The 18,679-nt window shown below is 44.7% G+C and overlaps 5 protein-coding genes across 6 annotated transcripts; 2 read left to right on the top strand and 3 right to left on the bottom strand.

The window, feature by feature from the left end:
* Positions 1 to 330: 330 nt before the first annotated feature.
* On the bottom strand, positions 331 to 1,393 carry LOC108047398 (pre-mRNA-splicing factor SPF27). The gene is made up of 2 exons (XM_017127553.1): positions 1,265 to 1,393; positions 331 to 1,177 (listed from the first exon to the last, which is right to left on the bottom strand). The coding sequence occupies exons 1-2, from the start codon at positions 1,337 to 1,339 to the stop codon at positions 413 to 415; spliced, it is 840 nt and encodes a 279-aa protein (XP_016983042.1). The 5' UTR covers positions 1,340 to 1,393; the 3' UTR covers positions 331 to 412.
* A 533-nt stretch (positions 1,394 to 1,926) lies between these two features.
* Positions 1,927 to 4,408, top strand: LOC108047420 (60S ribosomal protein L4). Its single transcript, XM_017127581.2, has 4 exons — positions 1,927 to 2,059; positions 2,254 to 2,434; positions 2,500 to 2,870; positions 3,651 to 4,408. Exons 1-4 carry the CDS (start codon positions 2,057 to 2,059, stop codon positions 4,299 to 4,301), a joined length of 1,206 nt encoding a protein of 401 aa, XP_016983070.1. The 5' UTR covers positions 1,927 to 2,056; the 3' UTR covers positions 4,302 to 4,408.
* A 123-nt stretch (positions 4,409 to 4,531) lies between these two features.
* Positions 4,532 to 13,555, top strand: LOC108047419 (glycerol-3-phosphate acyltransferase 1, mitochondrial). Of its 2 annotated transcripts, XM_017127579.2 has the most exons (8): positions 4,532 to 5,401; positions 9,513 to 9,630; positions 10,293 to 10,457; positions 10,516 to 11,510; positions 11,856 to 12,160; positions 12,220 to 12,557; positions 12,622 to 12,934; positions 13,002 to 13,555. In XM_017127579.2, exons 1-8 carry the CDS (start codon positions 5,289 to 5,291, stop codon positions 13,208 to 13,210), a joined length of 2,556 nt encoding a protein of 851 aa, XP_016983068.1. In that variant the 5' UTR covers positions 4,532 to 5,288; the 3' UTR covers positions 13,211 to 13,555. The 2 variants fall into 2 exon arrangements, with proteins under 2 accessions (XP_016983068.1, XP_016983069.1); XM_017127580.2 differs by lacking the exons at positions 4,532 to 5,401; positions 9,513 to 9,630 and adding an exon at positions 10,070 to 10,207.
* LOC108047421 (RING finger protein nenya) lies at positions 6,978 to 9,487 on the bottom strand. Its single transcript, XM_017127583.2, has one exon. It carries the CDS (start codon positions 8,482 to 8,484, stop codon positions 7,819 to 7,821), a length of 666 nt encoding a protein of 221 aa, XP_016983072.1. The 5' UTR covers positions 8,485 to 9,487; the 3' UTR covers positions 6,978 to 7,818.
* LOC108047417 (probable histone-lysine N-methyltransferase Mes-4) lies at positions 13,545 to 18,542 on the bottom strand. Its single transcript, XM_017127578.2, has 5 exons — positions 18,127 to 18,542; positions 16,769 to 18,032; positions 14,240 to 16,685; positions 13,992 to 14,117; positions 13,545 to 13,923 (listed from the first exon to the last, which is right to left on the bottom strand). The coding sequence occupies exons 1-5, from the start codon at positions 18,527 to 18,529 to the stop codon at positions 13,747 to 13,749; spliced, it is 4,416 nt and encodes a 1,471-aa protein (XP_016983067.1). The 5' UTR covers positions 18,530 to 18,542; the 3' UTR covers positions 13,545 to 13,746.
* Between the last annotated feature and the right edge of the window lie 137 nt (positions 18,543 to 18,679).

Raw genomic sequence — 18,679 nt, 5'->3', positions numbered from 1 at the left:
TTTTAAGGAAATTCGGAATATTAAAATCACTAAATTTACTTAAAAAAAATAATTATGACCATGGAGCTAAGTATTTGTACCTAATTAAGAAAGTTCATAAATTGTATTATACTCAAATCAAATTAATCTAAATAAAATTTTTCCTAGCCTAGAAATTATTACCGTCGTTATTTTTTTTATCAATAAGGTGACCCAGATTTTAAGGTAACACGCTGCAATACTTCAATACTTTAATTGCATTGCCTTAATATCTCACTAAGTAGAACATTTCCACTAATTTTTTTTAGTTAGGGTATATCGACCGATTCAAATAAATAAAAAAATTCCATATGCCATATTTAATCTTATTTATTAAGTTACAATCGTCAATACTCATGTTACTTGTTATCAGGACTCAGTAAATAGCCTACATTTACGTTGATTCATTAGAGGATTCATCCTGGGCCTCCACTTTCTCCTCCTCATTTACTACATCTGCAACTGCAGCACCTTCGCCCTCTTGCTCTGGATTGCTGTTACTATTGCTGGAACTGCTGCCATTGCTCTCGACCAAATCTTCCTGGTCAAATCCATTCGTATGCTCCGGCGTGGGAGCAGTGTCATTGGCACTGGGTTCAGGAGCCACGCTCTGTAGCTTCTGACGGGCGGCGTGGACGAGCTTCTCCAGCTCGACGCACTCCGTCTCTATTTCGTAGTTCTTGGACACCAGCAGCACCCAGTGGGCCTCCAAGGAACGCAATCTCTCGCCGGCCTGCGTCTGCGCCTGTTTGCGCTGCCAGTTGACGTCCTGGATGTCCTTCTTCAGCTGCTGCAGCTGCAGCTGCGCCTTCGCTTGCATGGCGGTAAAGACCTCCAGGTAGGACTTCCACGCCTCCGTGCCGTAGTCGAGCATCAGTTCCAGGTTGAGGGATCTCACCCACTGGTGCTCCAGTTGAGCCATAGAGTTCTCGATGGCCTCCTGCCAGGCGGACACCTCGGAAAGCTTTCCAGACGGTGGCGGCGGGAGTTCATAGCGCTTCATCGAGAGTGTCTCCATGGGCAGTCGGTTCTGGATCCGCTCGAACTCATTGACCATCAGAGGAGTCTCAAATGGCGAGGTGGCGGGAAGGGGCAGGTGATCCAGGTAGTTCTTGGTGGGGCGATACCGACGGCATTCCTCCTCCACCATGGCAAGGGCCTTGAGAAGAGCATGGAAACATTTTATTTACATTTATCATTCCTTTAACCAAATCAGGAACACTAAAAACTAGTTTAATGAACTTACCGACTCCCTGACGCCGACATCATCATATCCATGATCTATATAGGGCAATGCATCCACAATAACTTCGCCAGCCATTATTTATAATTATTTTTAAAGTTCTTACAAATTTTACCACAAGTAAACAAAAATAAATGCCATAAGCCGCTCAGAAATAACGGCAGAGGTAACTTTCTAGCTTTTTTATTGCCAAAATGTAATTTAAAAAAAAAGCCAGAAAAATGTTATTAAAACTGTTAAATAAATTATTTATTAACTTACAATATTTAAAAACTGGTTTACTCTAAATAAGCTCTCTAAAAACTGAATTTTGTAAGTGCATATATATGTTTTTGTATTATATATAGTTAGTTAAGTTGCAGTATAAAAACAAATAATTTGTATATCTATCTATCTATACATTAATATGTTGAAACAAATCTGCTATAGTTTTCTTTGCAGCGTTAATTTTTTTTAACCCAAAATTCAAAAATTCAATTAATGGATTTAAAATACTGCAATTTTGTATTAAGCAGATATTTATACAAGTTTTAATTCATAAAATATCAACAAATAAACAAAACCATATTGTTAACAGAGCTCAAACCTAGTATTGTGCAACGTCAAATTCCCCTGTTATCTTGACACTAGCCACTGTTAGCGAATGCAACCCTGCCTCTCCGAACGCGTTTCGCAGCACTTTTCAGCCATTTCCGGCAACTCTCCTTCTTTCTTCGTTCTTCTTAATAAAAAGAGGACGGAATCTGCGTTTGCAGAATATTTAACACCTTTCATTGGGTTTGAAAATCAACGAAAATGGTGAGAAATGAACCTTAACACACCCCGCTACCGCCGCCGAAACCAAAACATTGGATTTAACACACGAAACGGCAAGAAAATAGTGAAAAAGTGTCGCCCTAACCTCCACGTGTTTGGAATGTGCGGCGGTGGCGAAACGCGGATGTTGTGTTTTGTGATGTGAAAAGTAAACTAAATTAATTTATCTCCAACAGAGCTTAGGCAACGCCAGGCCATTGGTCTCCGTGTACACGGAAAAGAACGAGCCAGCCAAGGACAAGAACATCTGCCTGCCGGCGGTGTTCAAGGCGCCCATCCGTCCGGATGTGGTCAACGATGTGCACCAGCTGCTCCGTCGCAACAACCGTCAGGCCTACGCCGTCAGCGAGCTGGCTGGTAAGTAGTCTATATAGTAGCCCTTATAAACAATAAGGCTAATCCGGCTTAATTGTATTTCTCAGGTCACCAGACCTCCGCCGAATCCTGGGGCACTGGTCGTGCCGTGGCCCGTATTCCCCGTGTCCGTGGTGGTGGTACCCACCGTTCCGGCCAGGGAGCCTTCGGCAACATGTGCCGTGGTGGACGCATGTTCGCCCCCACCAAGACCTACCGTCGCTGGCACCGCAAGGTGAATGTCAACCAGCGCCGCTACGCTTTGGTGTCGGCCATCGCCGCATCCGGAGTGCCCGCTCTGGTCCAGTCCAAGGGCCATGTCATCGACGGTGTCTCCGAGTTCCCCCTGGTCGTCTCCGATGAGGTGCAGAAGGTCCAGAAGACCAAGCAGGCCGTCATCTTCCTGCGTCGCCTGAAGATCTGGGCTGACATCCAGAAGGTGAGTCACGTTTAATACCTGCAAGGGTATGCACACTCTTTTAGGCACTTATTAGAAAGTGTTTGACCTTTAATAATCATATATATATTTCGACTATTCGAACAAAACGCGTGGATTTGGGATATTTCGTTCTCGTAAACACGTTTTTCGTATTTTAAACTTCTGATAGAAAGAAAAGGCTCTTCAAACCAAACAGATAGATTTGCTAGCAATATGTAGTTGTTTTAATTAATGATTAATAATTTATGAGTTCAGTGTTATTTTAACGCAAGATTTATTTTACTGTTCAAATCATTAGCGGCGGCGTGTAAGCAACTGGCTACTTAATAGTGATCAGATGTTTGCGAAGCATTCCTGCGTTGCCAGATAAAAGGCTCTTCTAGGCGTTGCGATTGAAACCTGATCCACGGTTTCCATCGCGGTAACGGAAGAGCTACATTTGTTTACCTTTTAATAAGCATGTCTTAAGGTCTTATTTTTATATACATTTAGAACTTATATTTTATTTGTTGTTTTGTACATATGCCTAAAAATTGTTTTCGTAGAAAGCTCTCTGTTTTTACACTTTTAGTTTTGTTGACTTGGATTTTCTATAATTAGTTAAGGGAAATAAACTGCTGTATCGCAGTGTATTACATTTTAGGAAATGCATAAATACTTACAATTTATTGACTTGCGTAAAAATTAAAAGTGTGTAGCTGTATAATCTTAAGTTCCTATTTCTTAATAGATGTTTACAAAATAATAATAATTTATACCCATTTCCCATTCACTCCACAGGTGTACAAGTCGCAGCGTTTCCGTGCTGGCCGTGGTACCATGCGCGACCGTCGCCGCATCGCTCGCCGTGGTCCCCTGGTGGTCTACGACAAGGACGAGGGTCTGCGCAAGGCCTTCCGCAACATCCCCGGCATTGAGACCATCAACGTGGACAAGCTCAATCTGCTGAAGCTGGCCCCCGGCGGTCATGTCGGTCGCTTTGTCATCTGGACCGAGTCGGCGTTCGCCCGCCTGAACGATCTGTTCGGCACCTGGAAGAAGCCATCCACCTTGAAGAAGGGCTACAACCTGCCCCAGCCCAAGATGGCCAACACCGATCTGTCGCGTCTGCTCAAGTCTGAGGAGATCCGCAAGGTGTTGCGCGATCCCCGCAAGCGTGTGTTCCGCAGCGTGCGCCGCCTCAACCCCCTGACCAACGTGCGCCAGCTGGTCAAGCTGAACCCGTACGCCGAGGTCCTGAAGCGTCGTGCCGCCCTCGCCGCCGAGAAGCGCACCGTCGCCAAGGTGCTGGCCAAGGCCAAGAAGCAGAACGTCGAGCTGGCCAAGTCGCACTTCGCCAACGTGGCCACCAAGGCCGCGGCCAACCGCGCCAAGCTCCTGGCCGCCCGCAAGAAGAAGGTCGCCCCCAAGAAGCCAGCGGCCAAGAAGTAAACTTACTCTTTCCCCCGAGTAGAGCTGACACACACTTTTATATTATAATAAACCACAAACGTTGTATGAATTTTATTCATAATACATATAATAGAGTGCGACAGTAATGCTCATTAAACTCTTAGTTTTAGGCACATTTAGAATATGGCTCTCTTTTTGATCGTCTCCCCGAGCGATCCACTATCACTCGAGTTGCTCCCGCTGATAACAGCAGATGTGGTGGCTGTCGCTTTTGTTATCTTCGTTCTGCCGCCGATCGTGGTCTTCGTACGGGTTCGCCGTACATACATATGTTTATTGTCACACGTTAATTGGCATTTAATTAAACGTGGAGCGTCGCCGTCGCTGTTATTCCACTGTGGACGCTCGAGTCGCGAGGTTCTACGAATCGCGAATAAACCGCATCTCCACTGCGCGTCGTATAAAAAATTAAAAAACAAAGACAGCGCAAGAATAAAGGATATATTTGATCCAATTAACTGATGTAATTTCGCGACCAGTACTTGCAGTAAACCGGTTTTTGAACCAAGTACAATTTTTAACCACTTTTTCATGGGCTTCGCTTGCCGAAAAAGTGTAGATGCTATCTGCGCGCAAATCTCAAACCTCGGATCATACGATATTTTCTATGTGCGGGTCGCGACCGATGTCTGGTTATATTGAGTAGAACGCAATAATATATAGCCACCACCGATCGGCCAGAGAGGAGAGAGCGAGAGCGACGGCTATCAGCATCTGAAAGAGAGAAGGCTGGAGCGTTTTTGATGCGCTGCCGTCTCCATTTTTCATATTTTTTTCTCCGTTCGGCTTTGCAATAGTACTACTAGTCGCTGCCACTAAAAGGGTCGCTCTGTTCGCGTTTAAGCATCAGGGTCGAATAGACGATTTGGAGAGCACTTCCGATCACTTGCCCGCCGGCTGATGCCGGAGCATCATTCAGCACCAGTACCTACTACCTAGTACCCAGTCCAACATAATCGCCAAGCCATGTTGACGACCGTCCTGAACTTTGCACAGCGCGTCGCCGAGATTTCTTTGCTCGGCGGCATCGAGATTGCATCAGTTGCCCTTATTGTCTACTATATATTCGCCAAGACGAGGTGAGTACAAATGGGCGTAGATGGAAGCCAAATAAATCTCGCCTTGCGGGCACCCATAAACCGAGTGTAGCATATCATGTATAGTATAAGTATGCCTCCCCCAACCTCCAAGTTCGAGTAACGCCGCCGAGGAAGAAGAGCCGTTATTTTTAGACGCGCACTCGCAAGTTATCCAATGCATTCTAAATGAGCCACAGTGGTACTTCCCCAAGTCGAAAGTACCAAGCTTTGAATCGCGCAAAAGTTGCACCACTTTTTAATCGGGGTTATAATACGTAAGTGTTGCCAAAATCGGTCAGCAGATGTGGATTATTTGTTATCTTTGTTTGTTTCACTTTTTATGATCAAGATTACTTTTCTAGTACAAGAAAGGATAGATCAATTAGGCATGTCTTATTCTATTGAGCTTTCTTTTTGCGACTCCAAGTTTGATTAAATTATATTTTATATTAAAATTATAAACAGTGATCACACAGAAATATATGTATGTTTAATTATGAAGACTAATTGACTACCACATGTTGTTTTTCCTTACTTATGATCCCGATTATAACAGTGATAATAAATGTTTTAAAAATAGTTCGATTAAATGCGTTTTTACTTATTTTGAGTGTTTTTATCTCCAGTTTCAATCAGTTAAATAAATATATCAAGACACGATAAGATTAAAGGTTATTTTGATAACCATCTACTCTTTTTTCTCATTTCTGACAGTGAACAAAAATTGAAATATTAGAAAAAACGTAAAACTACCATAAAACTTGAGAATAAAAGTTGAAATGTCATTCATTATAACACAAATAAAACTTAAATATAGAAAAAACATTTGAAGATTTTAGATTTTACTTCACTGTGTAGGTACTATACATCATCCAAAAGATAACCATTTTCCACGGCAGTGAGTCGAACATTTTAGATAGGTCCGACTGTAGTTATGCTTTGTTTTGTTGTCGATCGCACAGGTGGTTGCTCCATTGGCCATGACTCACAATAGCCCTTTGTCCACTTATGCACTTGGACCTTTGTGGAATGTAAATTGGTAGATTTCCGCTTATCATCCACGTGCTAACTTACACTGGGAGGCTGCCTTGAGGTCATCGGTTCAGGTTCAGTGACGTCAATAGTGTTTTTGTTTACCCTAGCAATAATACTTTCTACCGCACTCCCACCCACCCAACAAGTGCTCCCTTTGCAAGGCGCAATTTCTGATGGTGCACTCAGAGATAACCACTAATGGCCCCACCCACCCATTTCGCCCGCAAATCATTCTTGGCAACAATTATCGGTACGATTGCCCCTGTTAAATTTGCACCTAAATATCTGATTAAGATTTCCCACTTGCTATTTCCGTAATCTCCCTGGATTTCGACCACTTTGGGGCTACAAAGAAAGCGTGGTTCTCATCTCGTATCGGTCGGTCATTAAAATACATATATGGCCTAGACCTCTAAATAACACGTTCAATCCCACAAGAAGAATACAAGAAGAATACAAGTTTCAAGTGCCTGAAACAGCGAAACTTTTCCACTGCTCGCGATGATTGCTCAATCCACTCTAAGATTAGTATACAGATTGCTTGTATTGACTTAAAATTGATTAAATAATATTGATGATCTCTATTAAAATCTCCCTTCTTAATTTTTGGTAGTAGGATATCGGATGATGCTTAACTAACTTTATTTTAAGATTTAAGGCGATTCTTTAAGAAATGCTGATAGAGCAGCTTACACCTCTACTTGTTATTCATAAGTTTTTAAAAATAGCATTTCGTTAGAGTTCACGATTCTCTATAGCTTAGCAATATAGATTAGTTGAATTGACATATGTATATTTAATCCTAAAATTTAATGATCTAGGTTGTTCTACTAAATATTCTCAAAGTTAATCAATCCATTTCACGTTAAAGCTTAAACATATTAAAGTTGTATTTCATTGTAGATTAATATCTACCAACGTTTTTTAATTTAAATTTAAAAAAACATGAGAAAATGTTATACCCTCACCCAAAATACACAATATAAAGTGATTAATTATGAGAATCCGTAACTTTTTTCATAAAGGGGGTCACTTTCTTAAACGACGAGATTAGACCCAAGCCAATGAGAAAATATCGAATATTTTTCAGTACAAATTAAATTTTAGATTTAATTTCAAATCCCTAGTACAAAGAAAATATATAAATAAATAATGATTAATTATGAAACTGTTTAATTTTTCTGTCAACGGTTTTTTGCGCGATCCCCCATCTATAATAAAATATAGAAATGTAATTAAATATGAAAATCCTTAACACTTACCGAAATTAAAGAAAACTGAATTTGTTCTAAAACTATTCTTCGCAATTTTCTCATTGACGGGAATCCTACGGGAGAAACATTAAACAGTTTAATATGTTTTGTGGAAAGGATTTTAAATGATTAAATATGGAACTCCTCAATATCCTCGCTGAAGCTTTTCTTGCGCGGATTGCATATCGCCGGAAAATCTGTATCCGAGTCCAAAAAGGATACGTCATCCGACTGGCTGTTGTCCGTTGTGCTAATGGAGGGTGTCCGTGGCCGTACGCCACGACGCCTCTGTTTGCTTTGGGGCTTTTGGAAGTCCCTGGTTTGGGATTGATCATCCATGCTGCGCCGCCTAGTTTTCTGAACCGCTTCCTCGTGGTAGGAGATGTAAGCGCGCAGCTCGTCGATCCGCTTCTTCTCCATTTCGATCTGCTGGTTAATCTGTGCCTCCATTTTGCAGAAGCCCTCCAGTCGGAGTTTGTTCTTCTCGTGCTCCTGCATCTGTCGGTAGAATCCCAGGTTGTCCGATGCTCGCTGGTCGGTCTGAAACTTGCTGATCTTGCGGTAGAGCCCCAGGAATTGAAGAGGATCCTCGAAGTAGCAGGCCACGCCACGGGGCAAATTCCCGTTGATGGGTATCGAATGAAGCTCCTGCTTGCAAATTGGACATTTTTTTTCTGACGAGGATTCTGTCACACAAGTCTTGCAAATTACGTGCTGGCATCTCGTCATGTTGAAGACCATCGTCGGATCTTTACTGCGGTGACAAAAGCACTTGTTGCAATGCATTCGAAACATAATTAAGCAATATTGTTTTCCTAGCAAATTTAAAGTTTATGCACATTAAACAGCAGTGTTTTAGCGTCTGATAAATCTAACGGATCTTATCCTTAGTGGTCTGGCCACTCTGGTTTTACTACTTTAAACACTCTTAACAGTGAACATAAAAACAGAAAAGGGTTGAGTCACTGTTTAGTGTTAAATATCATATGGTTACGATTTCCTAAACAAAAAACTTAAGCGTTAAATAAGCTTCCAATTTATAAATTTAGTGGAATTTTATGAAAACCATAAAACTTTTACATATTTTCCGTTTGCAAGTTGTCAAATCAATAATGGGTTTCGTTACAAAATAATTCAGCATAAAGAAACCATTGTGGAATTTAAAAAACTAAATAGAAAGAGAACGTGCTTTTAAAGCAATTCCAGAACGAACGCTGATGTAATGATTTTTTGTTGAAAAAATTAAACAGATAAATATGTTAAATATGGTTGTTGGAGTATTTAAGTTAAACTAAGAACTACAATTTAATAAATATGTCATTTACATACAATTTACATACGGTATATAAACTCAAAACCACTTAAAATATCATTACTAAAATAGCAGTTCAAATTCAAAAAAACAAATAAACTTTGTTTATGTTTTTTTAAGTAATGTTCGGGAAAAGCCAAATGATTTAGCCTGTGCACATGTCAGCTGATTTTCGAGCAATGATGATGACTCCGCCATACAAAGCACGCTCAAAGTTCATTTCTGTGCCATATTTTATGAGCAACTAAACACTTATCAGTAGCAACCACTACTTTAAAACCTACACCGTTTTTTATATAAAAATATATAAATACATTTGCCGATTAATTCGCTGGGCTATTGAACTCTTGCGAAGTTGGACTGTATACCTCTTAAGTGGTCAAATTTTAATCGAAGAGGTGTTGTATTTTAAATTGCGTGCTCCTGATTTGAGCACCACCCACGACAGTCGTACTGCATTTTATTGATACTGATTGATTGTAACGCGTTTCCAATCTGATTCCGATTGCAGGGCACCCGTTATCATCGCTGGCCTGTTTCCCAACCTGAATCTGAGCTACCGGACGAGCTACCTCAGCAAGATCAACAGCATTCGCAGCGATCTCCTGGTCACTTTGCGATCATCCAATGTAAGTTTCCCGGCCTATCAGGCACTCATCGTCTCCATTAACGTTAACCCAATCGACAATATACAAACATAGTACACGCTCTGACGCAATTGCAGGGAGTGTCTAGTATAGCGATAAGAAAATATTTCCACTCAATGAATTGTGAATCTGCGATTGCAATTCTGTCAAAGTCCCCAAAGTGGTTCATGTATTTTTTAAAGATCTAAATCGTTGAGAAGTTTTATGTTTTGCAATTAAAAACTCTTTGATACTCTTCAAGTTTAAAGTATTTATTTTTATTCAAGTCACAAAAAGAGCTCAAAAAGACGACTAAAATATTTTCAAAAATCATAATCTTTGAAAAATAAGTGACCATAATTAAATTTGAATTTCCGCGGCGTTGCCACCTCGTCCTGCCAATCGATAACAGTCCTGAAAGCTAACAGGATCTATCGGCCGCCGATTTTCTGCGAAAAAAGCCGGGCGCATGTAGCAAATGCGAAAATTCTGAATCTAATATAGTTTAAAGTGCGAAGAATAGTGAAATCTCAAAGGTAAAATGACGCTGAAGGAGTTTCATGCTCGCGGCTGGTTCGAGGTATTTTTTGGATTTGTCCACATATTGTCTATATGTATGCCAGTTGCATCACAATCAAAGATTCTTTATGATCGTTTCTTTGCAGGACCCCAAGACGCAGAATTCCGTCGCCCATGGCATCGGGACGCAGAACATGTTGGAGCTGACCCCGCAGTCCGGTCAGAAGCCCTTCAAAAAGCTCCTCGACTGGGGCGTGCTCTTTCCATATGTTGCTCAGGTGGTGCGCAGCGAGAAGTTCGAGTACCGACAGGTTGGTGACCTTCATTAACATCTTATAACCCGGCATAACCTTCACCTGTATCCCCCAGGTCACCGAGATCGTGCACAACGATGTTGTGCTGAAGCACGCTATTAAACAGGCCGCCGAGCAGTCGCTCAGGGAGCAGCGGTATGCCAAAAATGGCCATCGACTGCTCACGCGCAGCGCCAGTGGGGATCAAGAGGGACAGGAGGAGGAGGACGAGAAAGTGGGCATATCCTACCAGAACATTCTGCGCAAGCAGGAGCAGCGCGCCATCAGCATTCTAAAGGACATGGGCTCCACCCTAAACAACGGCCTGCTGGCCTTCACCTCCTGGATTCTGTACAAATTGCTTCCATGCTTTCTCTCCGGCGTCGTGACCAACACCAAGCAGATCGAGATGCTCAAGACAGCCACAGAGCGATCGCCAGGAACCCCGTTGATCTTTGTGCCGCTGCATCGCAGCCATTTGGACTACATCATGGTCACGTGGATACTAACCAACAACGATATACGAAGTCCGCTGGTGGCCGCCGGGAATAATCTGCAAATACCCGTTTTTGGAGGACTTTTGCGTGGTCTTGGCGCGTTCTTTATCAAGCGCAAGATTGATCCAGTGGAGGGCAAGAAGGATGTGCTGTATAGGGCTGCTCTACACTTGTATCTTACCCACGCCTTAAAGCAGGGCCACAATGTGGAGTTCTTTATCGAGGGCGGACGAACGCGCACCGGAAAGCCGTGCATGCCAAAGGGCGGCATCCTCTCAGTGATTGTAAACGCCTTTATGGACGGCAGCATTCCGGACGCCCTGCTGGTGCCCGTCTCCGTGAACTACGAGCGACTCGTCGACGGAAATTTTGTGCGCGAGCAGAAGGGTGAGAAAAAGATACCCGAGTCCTTCAGCAAGGCCATTTCTGGTATTTGGAAGGCGCTTAAATCGAACTACGGCCTAATGCGCATCGATTTCAACGAACCGTACTCGATACGGGAGCTGGTCAACTCGTACAACAAGATAGCCCGAGAGGATGGCAACATTGCCAAGGTCTACAAGCCAGCTGCCAGGTAGGCTGTAGAAAATGATTTATGATTGGTGTTCAAAGGTCTGGCATAGGGTGTTAAATTCTGAGCATTTTGGGTTTTCTGATTGTTTCTTTAGAATATCCTTATCTATGTATATCACATCCACACTTTAAATATCTTCCAAATGCCAGTTATTCGACTCCTTGTACTCTCGCACACTTACTTCAAGATTATAGCACAATACCCAACTCAAAGCTAGGTCTAAAAGATGTTCACAATTCTTTAATTTGGGTTCATATCATTACTTTAAGAATTATGCATGATCTGCCAAGACCGCAATTAGCATTATTTTATTATCTTCCTTTACTAAGCGCATGTTTATCTTAGGACATTGCAGCACAATCAGTCCACTTCCTCGCTGTACGGCACCGATGTTGTGTGCGAGGAACATCGCAATCTCATCGAAAGCATCTCGCGCCAGGTGGTCTTTGACTGCGCGGCAGCCACCTCTGTGATGTCCACCAATGCACTGGCCTTTTTGCTACTCACCCGATTTAGAAACGGCGCCGAAGAACAAATTCTGGCCGAGGCCCTGGATGACTTGCGAAACTCGTTATCCGGCTGCAAGGACATTGGTTTTTCCGGGGAATCGTCACATATCCTGTCATATGCGTGTGATTTACTCGGTTCAGGTACCTAAACAGCCTGTTTTTTGGTACAATTTTGTTCTAATTTTATTTAAATTGTTTAGGTCTTGTAACTCGCACTCGGGATGAGAATGGGCGTTTGGTGATTAGGGCTGTGAATTCAGTAGAAAGTTTTATTGAGCTGGCCTACTACTCCAACATGCTGACCCCGCACTTTGCACTCAGTTCGATACTGTTGGCCACTTTCCACTCCCTGCTCCCAGAAACGGAGAACAAAAATGAGGCTGGTGTATCGCGGAAAAAGCTGATAGAGACCGCCCTGGAGAACTGTCAGATCTATCGCTACGAGTTCATACTAAACAAACCGACTCAATTACTGGAGAGTTTATTATACAAACAGTTGGACGACCTCTTGATTAGTGGTTGCGTTCGCTCAAAAACGGTAGCGTATATAAATTATATTCACTTTATTCCCAGTAAATTATAAATTGATTTTTATACAAAAGGTGGACGATGATTTGCCAAACGCAGCGGAAAGCAGGCGCTTGGCCCACAGCCTGGCTGACTGTCTTGATGAAGACGACGACTACCTCCACGTGCGCAACGGCGAAGTAGATGAGCCCAAGTTGTTGTTCGCCAGCGAAACCCTGCAGCAGCAGCGCTACATCTGCGAGGTGCTGGCGCCCTTCGCCTGGACGTATGTGACGGTTGCGCAATCCCTGCAGATACTTCACCGAAACTCAATGCTGGAGTCGGAATTTATTTGCTTTGTGATCAACGATTTGAGCAGCAAAGTCAAGCGCGGCAGCTGCAACTATGGTAAAAAAAAACGATCTAATGACCATCCCCTACATTTGGTTTTATTATCTTTCTGTTTCATTTTTAGCTGAAAGCATATCAACGGACTCCGTGCGCAACTGCCTGAAACTGTTGGAGAAATGGTCTGTGATCGAGGTGTGCAACCAGCAAGGCATGCGCCTGATCTCACTCAACACGCTCTACGAGATGTCTCGGGAGTCGCTCAACACAATTGTCAAGAAGATTGACGCCATAGTACCAAAATTCAATTCTGGTTACTTTAACGTAACGCCTTAACCAAAGGGGCTCGCTTTATTTTTGGCACTCACTCTTTTTTTATCCTTGTACAGTGCATATCCACATAGATTTAAAGTGCGTACTCCTAGATCTTAGACTTAGATATGTCTAGTTTTATAGTCATACGAGTTTATATATGCCAAAGTGCTAGCTTTACTGTAACTAAGCGACAAACAGTGAAATATGAACAAATTTCTAATGTATAATTTAAACAACATTTTCTATGTGCGGCCTGAGCGCGGCAAGACAAACGAAAAACAATACAATATATATCATCTATACTGAACTGATTGATTAAACTTTATAATTTTATAATAAAGGCAAATAGAACGGCTTACAAAATAATTTTTTCACTTTATTTTCATAACATCGGTCTAGGGCGCATATGGTGGACAAATTGTCTACTAAACATAATGGTGAATTTTCGGAAATAAATACATGTGCAAGCTAAAAATAATTATACATAATACAACAATAATGTAATGTTTAAAAAAAGATTGATTGAGCGATTATTGCTTTTATCTAATCGGTATTCATTACTCTTTCTTAATCTGTTCTATTGGCTCATCGTCGGCACTAATGTGTTTAACCTTGGGAGCCTTTTTAACTTTCTTGCCAGCCGCAATGTGGATGCGAACAGCGGAACTTTTTAAACGACGCAACTGCTTCAGTTTGGCACTGTTCTTTCCCTTGCTTGTCTGTGGGTTTGTTTCCTAAAAATCGGATTTAAAATAATATATTTAAGGCCAATTAAAAATAAGATATTTGTTGACATGCTCACCTTGAGTGTGCCGTCCCTGAGCTTGCCACCGATCTCGCCGGAACAACGAGTTGCTCCGCAGAAACAGACCTTTTTGCTGTCGTTCATTAGATCATCCCACAAGTAATTAAAGGTGAGCTCAGTGTTCTGAAAAGAAAAATGTTTGAATAAATGTTAATAAATTAATCTCTATAAATATCTCTAAAAAGCAAAATGGAGGTCCTAATTAATGTTATCATAAATTTTAAAAAATTAATTTTTTAACATACCACAGGAATGTCCTTGATGGCAAATAGACCAACTCGATGGATGCAGTTGACAGTCCACTTCTGGGTAGCGCAGTTCGGCTCACACGAATGATTCATGAACCGTGCCAAGTTACCCTTTGGTCCCGCATCTATTATAAAGTCCTTCTCTACGCCTAAGAAGTAGTAGTTTTCGTCCCTATCACGCTGCTTCTGCTCCATGCGCTGCTGGAACTCGGCATGGTTAATCACCTCGCCCACATACTCGATGACGAAATCACCCTCGGCAATGGGCTCTCGGTTAACGAGTCCGAATCCCCGTTCGTTCATGTAAACCACCTCCAGACGTGGCGATTTGCGCAACTCAAACATCTGATTCTCGCAGCGATCGCCAGCCCGGCAATATTCCGGATTGCATTCGTTAAAAAGCATGCGATTGAGGCAGCCCGAATCTGGACCGCAGGGATGCTCGTCGTTCGGCTGGCAGTCACAGGCACTTAAATCCTCTAGATTCTGGGTGAATCGTACCGGCGGCACCGCCTTGTTTGCCTTGATTCTAACATATGGCGGCGGATGAAGCTTGGCGCCGTTTTGGCGTCTGATGGCCTGCTCCTGACGCCTTGCTTTGATAATCTTCAGGAACCGCGACGCCTCCTCCACGCCGGTAGTGTAGTTTCTGAACAGCTGCGACTTGGTTTTGTGGCTATCGCCAGTGTCCCCCTCAATGTAGAGGTAAACGCGACGCCTCGAAATCCAGCCATGGTCGTGGGTGCCAAAGAATCGCACGACAAAGTCATTCTCGCCATGGGCTTTCTTTAGGATGTTGCTGGGTATCTCGGTGGGCGGCAGTATAATGGCCGGCCACCATCGGAAGTTGTTGAACTTAGCCCACACGATCTCACCGTACAATGGTAATCGTCCGCTCTCGCATTCCTCGCAGATGTAGCTCTCGTTCTTCTTGATTGGAATATTTCGGCAGTGGGCGTGCACAGCAATTGGGCACGTTTCGCAGCAGACCAGTTCGCCGCCCTTTACGCAAATGTAGCACCACAGCACATTCACGTGCGCATCCGCCTTGGCAATGTTGTGACGTGGACAAATTATATGCGTAGCGTTTAGCATTTGTGTGCCTGCTGGAATGCAATGGGAGTCCTGATGATAGGTGGCCGGGCAGCGAACGCACTTTGCCAGCTTGGAGCTACCCAGCTGCTGGAACTTGCCGCTGGGATCGTCAGAAACGCAAGTGTGGCACACATGCCGCGGGCAACGGGCCGAGCTTTTGCTGCTATTTGCTTGAGGCCAATATTTGCAGCAGCCTATGTGGAACTGCTTGCCACACAGTGGCTGACTGCAGGTCATTAGCTTATCTTCGGTTGCAGTCGTTAAGGGTTCCTCTTCCTTGATCGGGGAGCCTAGTACAGCATTAGAAGGCGACTCAACCTGGTGGCAGATGACACAGCCTTCCGGTTCGCCGATATTGCACTCGTGGCAAACCAATTCAGTGCCGCTGGCATCCACCTTGACATCGGCTGTTACGTGGTCCTCATCGGGACTCGGCGACTTGGATGTGGGTGAGATAACAGTGGTCTTACGACTGCCGAACTTGGGCATAGGAGCTCCCGTCTCCTTGCGTTCTAGGCAGTCGGCATGCAACCAGTTGCTGCAATTGCGCGAACAGCGCTGCAGATCAGAGCCCGCCTGGTAGCAGTATTTGCACACCGGCTCGCGGTGAAGCCCACGGAAGAGGTACTTGCTGTCCAGCTGCAAGATGTCCTCGACCACCTCATCGATGGGCCGGTTAAAGGGCTTCTTGGGCTTTGGCGCCTCTGAAAGACGACGTTCTGGCTCTGAAAGAGCGGGCGTTGGACTAGGTGCTACAACCGGAGTCATGCTGCGTCGAATCATCATGGTTTTCAGGCGATTCGAGAGACGTTTGATTGTGCCCACACCACGGCCGCGCTCCACCACCGATGAGCCCAACGGCTGCTCCACCTCGCCACTGGCCAAATCACGTTCGAGGTCGCGCAACTGGATCTGCTTCAGGGACCAGATATTGGTGACCACGGCGAGAAGAACCTTTTCCACTTTTTCCTCGGACCGGTGCACCATCACATATTCCTTTATGGCAGCAAACAGTTGCTCGAATTCGGGGTTCTCGTAAAGGGAAGAGCTCTCTGGCGTAAGGTGTTTTTCCAAGCTGGTTTCTGTCTGAGAGGGTGTCACTGTCATGCCAGTATCCGCCTCGGTGCCACCGCTTAACTTACGCCGCTTGGCCCGCTTCTCGTTTTTGCTCTTCACGGGCGAGAAAGCCGGACTGAAGGGCGACTCTGAACGCTCCCGCTTCACGGCCAGCAATTGGGTGATTGGCTTGTTGTGCAGATTGTCCGTGGAGTCGTACAGACTGCTGCCGACGTCTGAAGTGTCCTGCATCATAGACTTGGTTCGTTTGCGCTTTTGTTTGTTAAGAGTGCTGAAAAAGGAAATGCGATACCATTTAATCTTTCATATTTTGGTCTTCAGTAAAAATCGGAGCTGGCAATCTGGTTAACTTACATGACGCTTTCGTAGATCTGGTAGAACTTTTCGATGCGATCGCAGTAAGGGATCTCGGTCATGATCTGAGCCTCTTCGATGGCCTGGCGCCAAATGACGACCTTGTTCCGCTTGGGAATCATCTGACGGTGTTTGGCGCTCTTCGGTCCGTGCTTGATGCGCACTTCTTCGCGCTGCTCTTCGAAGGCCTTGAGTCCGGCGAATGTCAGCAGATTCTCCGGCTTGATCCAATTCCGACGTCCGTTGTCAGCAAAGAAGCGCACGTGCACCTGGATGGGCACCGTGGCATTATCCAGGGATGAGCGCTGCGGATGACTCGGCATGTTGCCCACAATCTGGCCAAACGGATCGGGACACACCATACATGGCCAGAAGCAGTACGAGAAGACCTTGCCCCAGAACAGATCCCCCACTTGGTAAGTGGGCCAACCGGGATCAGTGACTATAGAGAGGCCTTTGGCACTATCTATGCTCACAGAGGAGGGGGATTTGACTGAGGCACCGAGTGCACTGGAACTCAAGTCGGGCGGAGATTTCACGTTCACTTCTGTAGAGGCGGACAATGGCAGGGCGAAGGTCAGTTGCTCAGGACTGTTGTCCAAGTCTTGAGGTTCTTCACTAAGAACTCTGGGAGTGCTTTCTGCTGGTTTTATATCTATTTCCATGCTGAGATCCTCCTCATGCTTTATAGGAACCTCAATGGCCTCTTCATTATCAGCCTCAGTCTCAGATTTAATGGAGATCGTAGAAGTTTCAGTGTCAAGTTTTAAGGATTCTTCCGTCACGGAGGCTTTCCCATCGTTTGGCTCTATTTTTATGGCCTTCTCTTCCAGAGTCTCTGCTTCGTTGTCTATGGACACCTTAGATTTGGATGTGCGCTTCATTTTGCGCTTGAGCTGCTTGCGAACGGATGGGCGGATGGCCAGGTCCTCGGCGTCCGCCTCGAAGCCCGTGCTGTTGGGTGAACTAGCGCCATTCTTGATCAACAGCTTCTCGATGGGGCTCATGTAGTTCTTGGTGTTGGTGCTGAGCAGCTGGCTGCTACCCCCTACTCCTCCCCCGGTGGTCTTTGGTGAAGCATTGTCGCGATACAGGGTCTCGCAGGTACTACTGCTGTTATTCAGAGACACAGCTTGGTTGACGCGTCGCCTTGTGGTGCGTATCGTATCATCGGAATCGGAAAGTGGCGTGGGCGAGTTGGCGTTGGCATAGCCAATGTATTTGGGGCTCAGCGCCGACTGCAAGTTAATTAGATCGCGTTTCCCTATAGCGGCGCAGACAATCACACACACAAAAAGCAGAGAAATTAGCATATGGACGGCAAAGGGCGGGGTATCTTGCGCCATTGTTATACTCACTGTTCACCACGGGCAGTCGCTGCTGCTTTTGGTTTGGCGTCTGTCGTTGGTTCTCCACTTCCGCATCGGACTCCTCCGCCGCTGCTGCCCCCTCGGCGTCCTGACCGGGATTCGCTTTCACCATTCGGCGCATTGCTGTGCTGTTGACGGCGTCCTTTGCGACTTCGCCATAGTCGCCATCGATGGCCACCGACCCGTCGTTTCCCGCAGCCACTTCATCAGCGGCTAGGTGAGCGGACGCGGAGTCACACAACACATTGCTCTGGGCACCCTCGCCCTCAATCTCGGAGTGCGAAGTCGTGCTCAGTTTCATTCTGCGGTCCAGCTCAATTGCGCTATTATTAACCAAACAACTAGCAACAATTTCCAAGAACTCAGCGCTTCGCGTGCGCCAAAAATTCATTTGCAACCATGGGCATCGCGGGACTTATCGATAACGCGGTAGATATATCGATATAATTTGATTTACGCTCTAATTTGGCTGCAGCTCCGTACATGCATTAGTGCCATGCACTGGGGAAAAGGAAACAAATCGCTAATTTCTTCTCTAAAA

Source organism: Drosophila rhopaloa, unplaced genomic scaffold (assembly GCF_018152115.1).
Source record: "Drosophila rhopaloa isolate 14029-0021.01 unplaced genomic scaffold, ASM1815211v1 contig_167, whole genome shotgun sequence".
In the NCBI taxonomy this organism is placed as follows: Eukaryota; Metazoa; Arthropoda; class Insecta; order Diptera; family Drosophilidae; genus Drosophila; species Drosophila rhopaloa.
The sequence above is the reverse complement of the archived record's forward strand: the minus strand, read 5'-3'. Positions and strand labels throughout refer to the sequence as shown.

Coding starts and splice junctions, on each gene's coding strand:
- LOC108047398 (XM_017127553.1), bottom strand. CDS start 1,339: ATGGCTGGCGAAGTTATTGTGGATGCATTGCCCTATATAGATCATGGA. Junction 1,178..1,264: donor ATGTCGGCGTCAGGGAGTCG/GTAAGTTCATTA, acceptor GCTCTTCTCAAG/GCCCTTGCCATGGTGGAGGA.
- LOC108047420 (XM_017127581.2), top strand. Junction 2,435..2,499: donor CGCCGTCAGCGAGCTGGCTG/GTAAGTAGTCTA, acceptor TGTATTTCTCAG/GTCACCAGACCTCCGCCGAA. Junction 2,871..3,650: donor TCTGGGCTGACATCCAGAAG/GTGAGTCACGTT, acceptor TTCACTCCACAG/GTGTACAAGTCGCAGCGTTT.
- LOC108047419 (XM_017127579.2), top strand. CDS start 5,289: ATGTTGACGACCGTCCTGAACTTTGCACAGCGCGTCGCCGAGATTTCT. Junction 9,631..10,292: donor TCACTTTGCGATCATCCAAT/GTAAGTTTCCCG, acceptor GTTTCTTTGCAG/GACCCCAAGACGCAGAATTC. Junction 12,161..12,219: donor GTGTGATTTACTCGGTTCAG/GTACCTAAACAG, acceptor TAAATTGTTTAG/GTCTTGTAACTCGCACTCGG.
- LOC108047421 (XM_017127583.2), bottom strand. CDS start 8,484: ATGTTTCGAATGCATTGCAACAAGTGCTTTTGTCACCGCAGTAAAGAT.
- LOC108047417 (XM_017127578.2), bottom strand. CDS start 18,529: ATGAATTTTTGGCGCACGCGAAGCGCTGAGTTCTTGGAAATTGTTGCT. Junction 18,033..18,126: donor GCGACTGCCCGTGGTGAACA/GTGAGTATAACA, acceptor GCGCCGCTATAG/GGAAACGCGATCTAATTAAC. Junction 14,118..14,239: donor CCATCAAGGACATTCCTGTG/GTATGTTAAAAA, acceptor TTTTCTTTTCAG/AACACTGAGCTCACCTTTAA.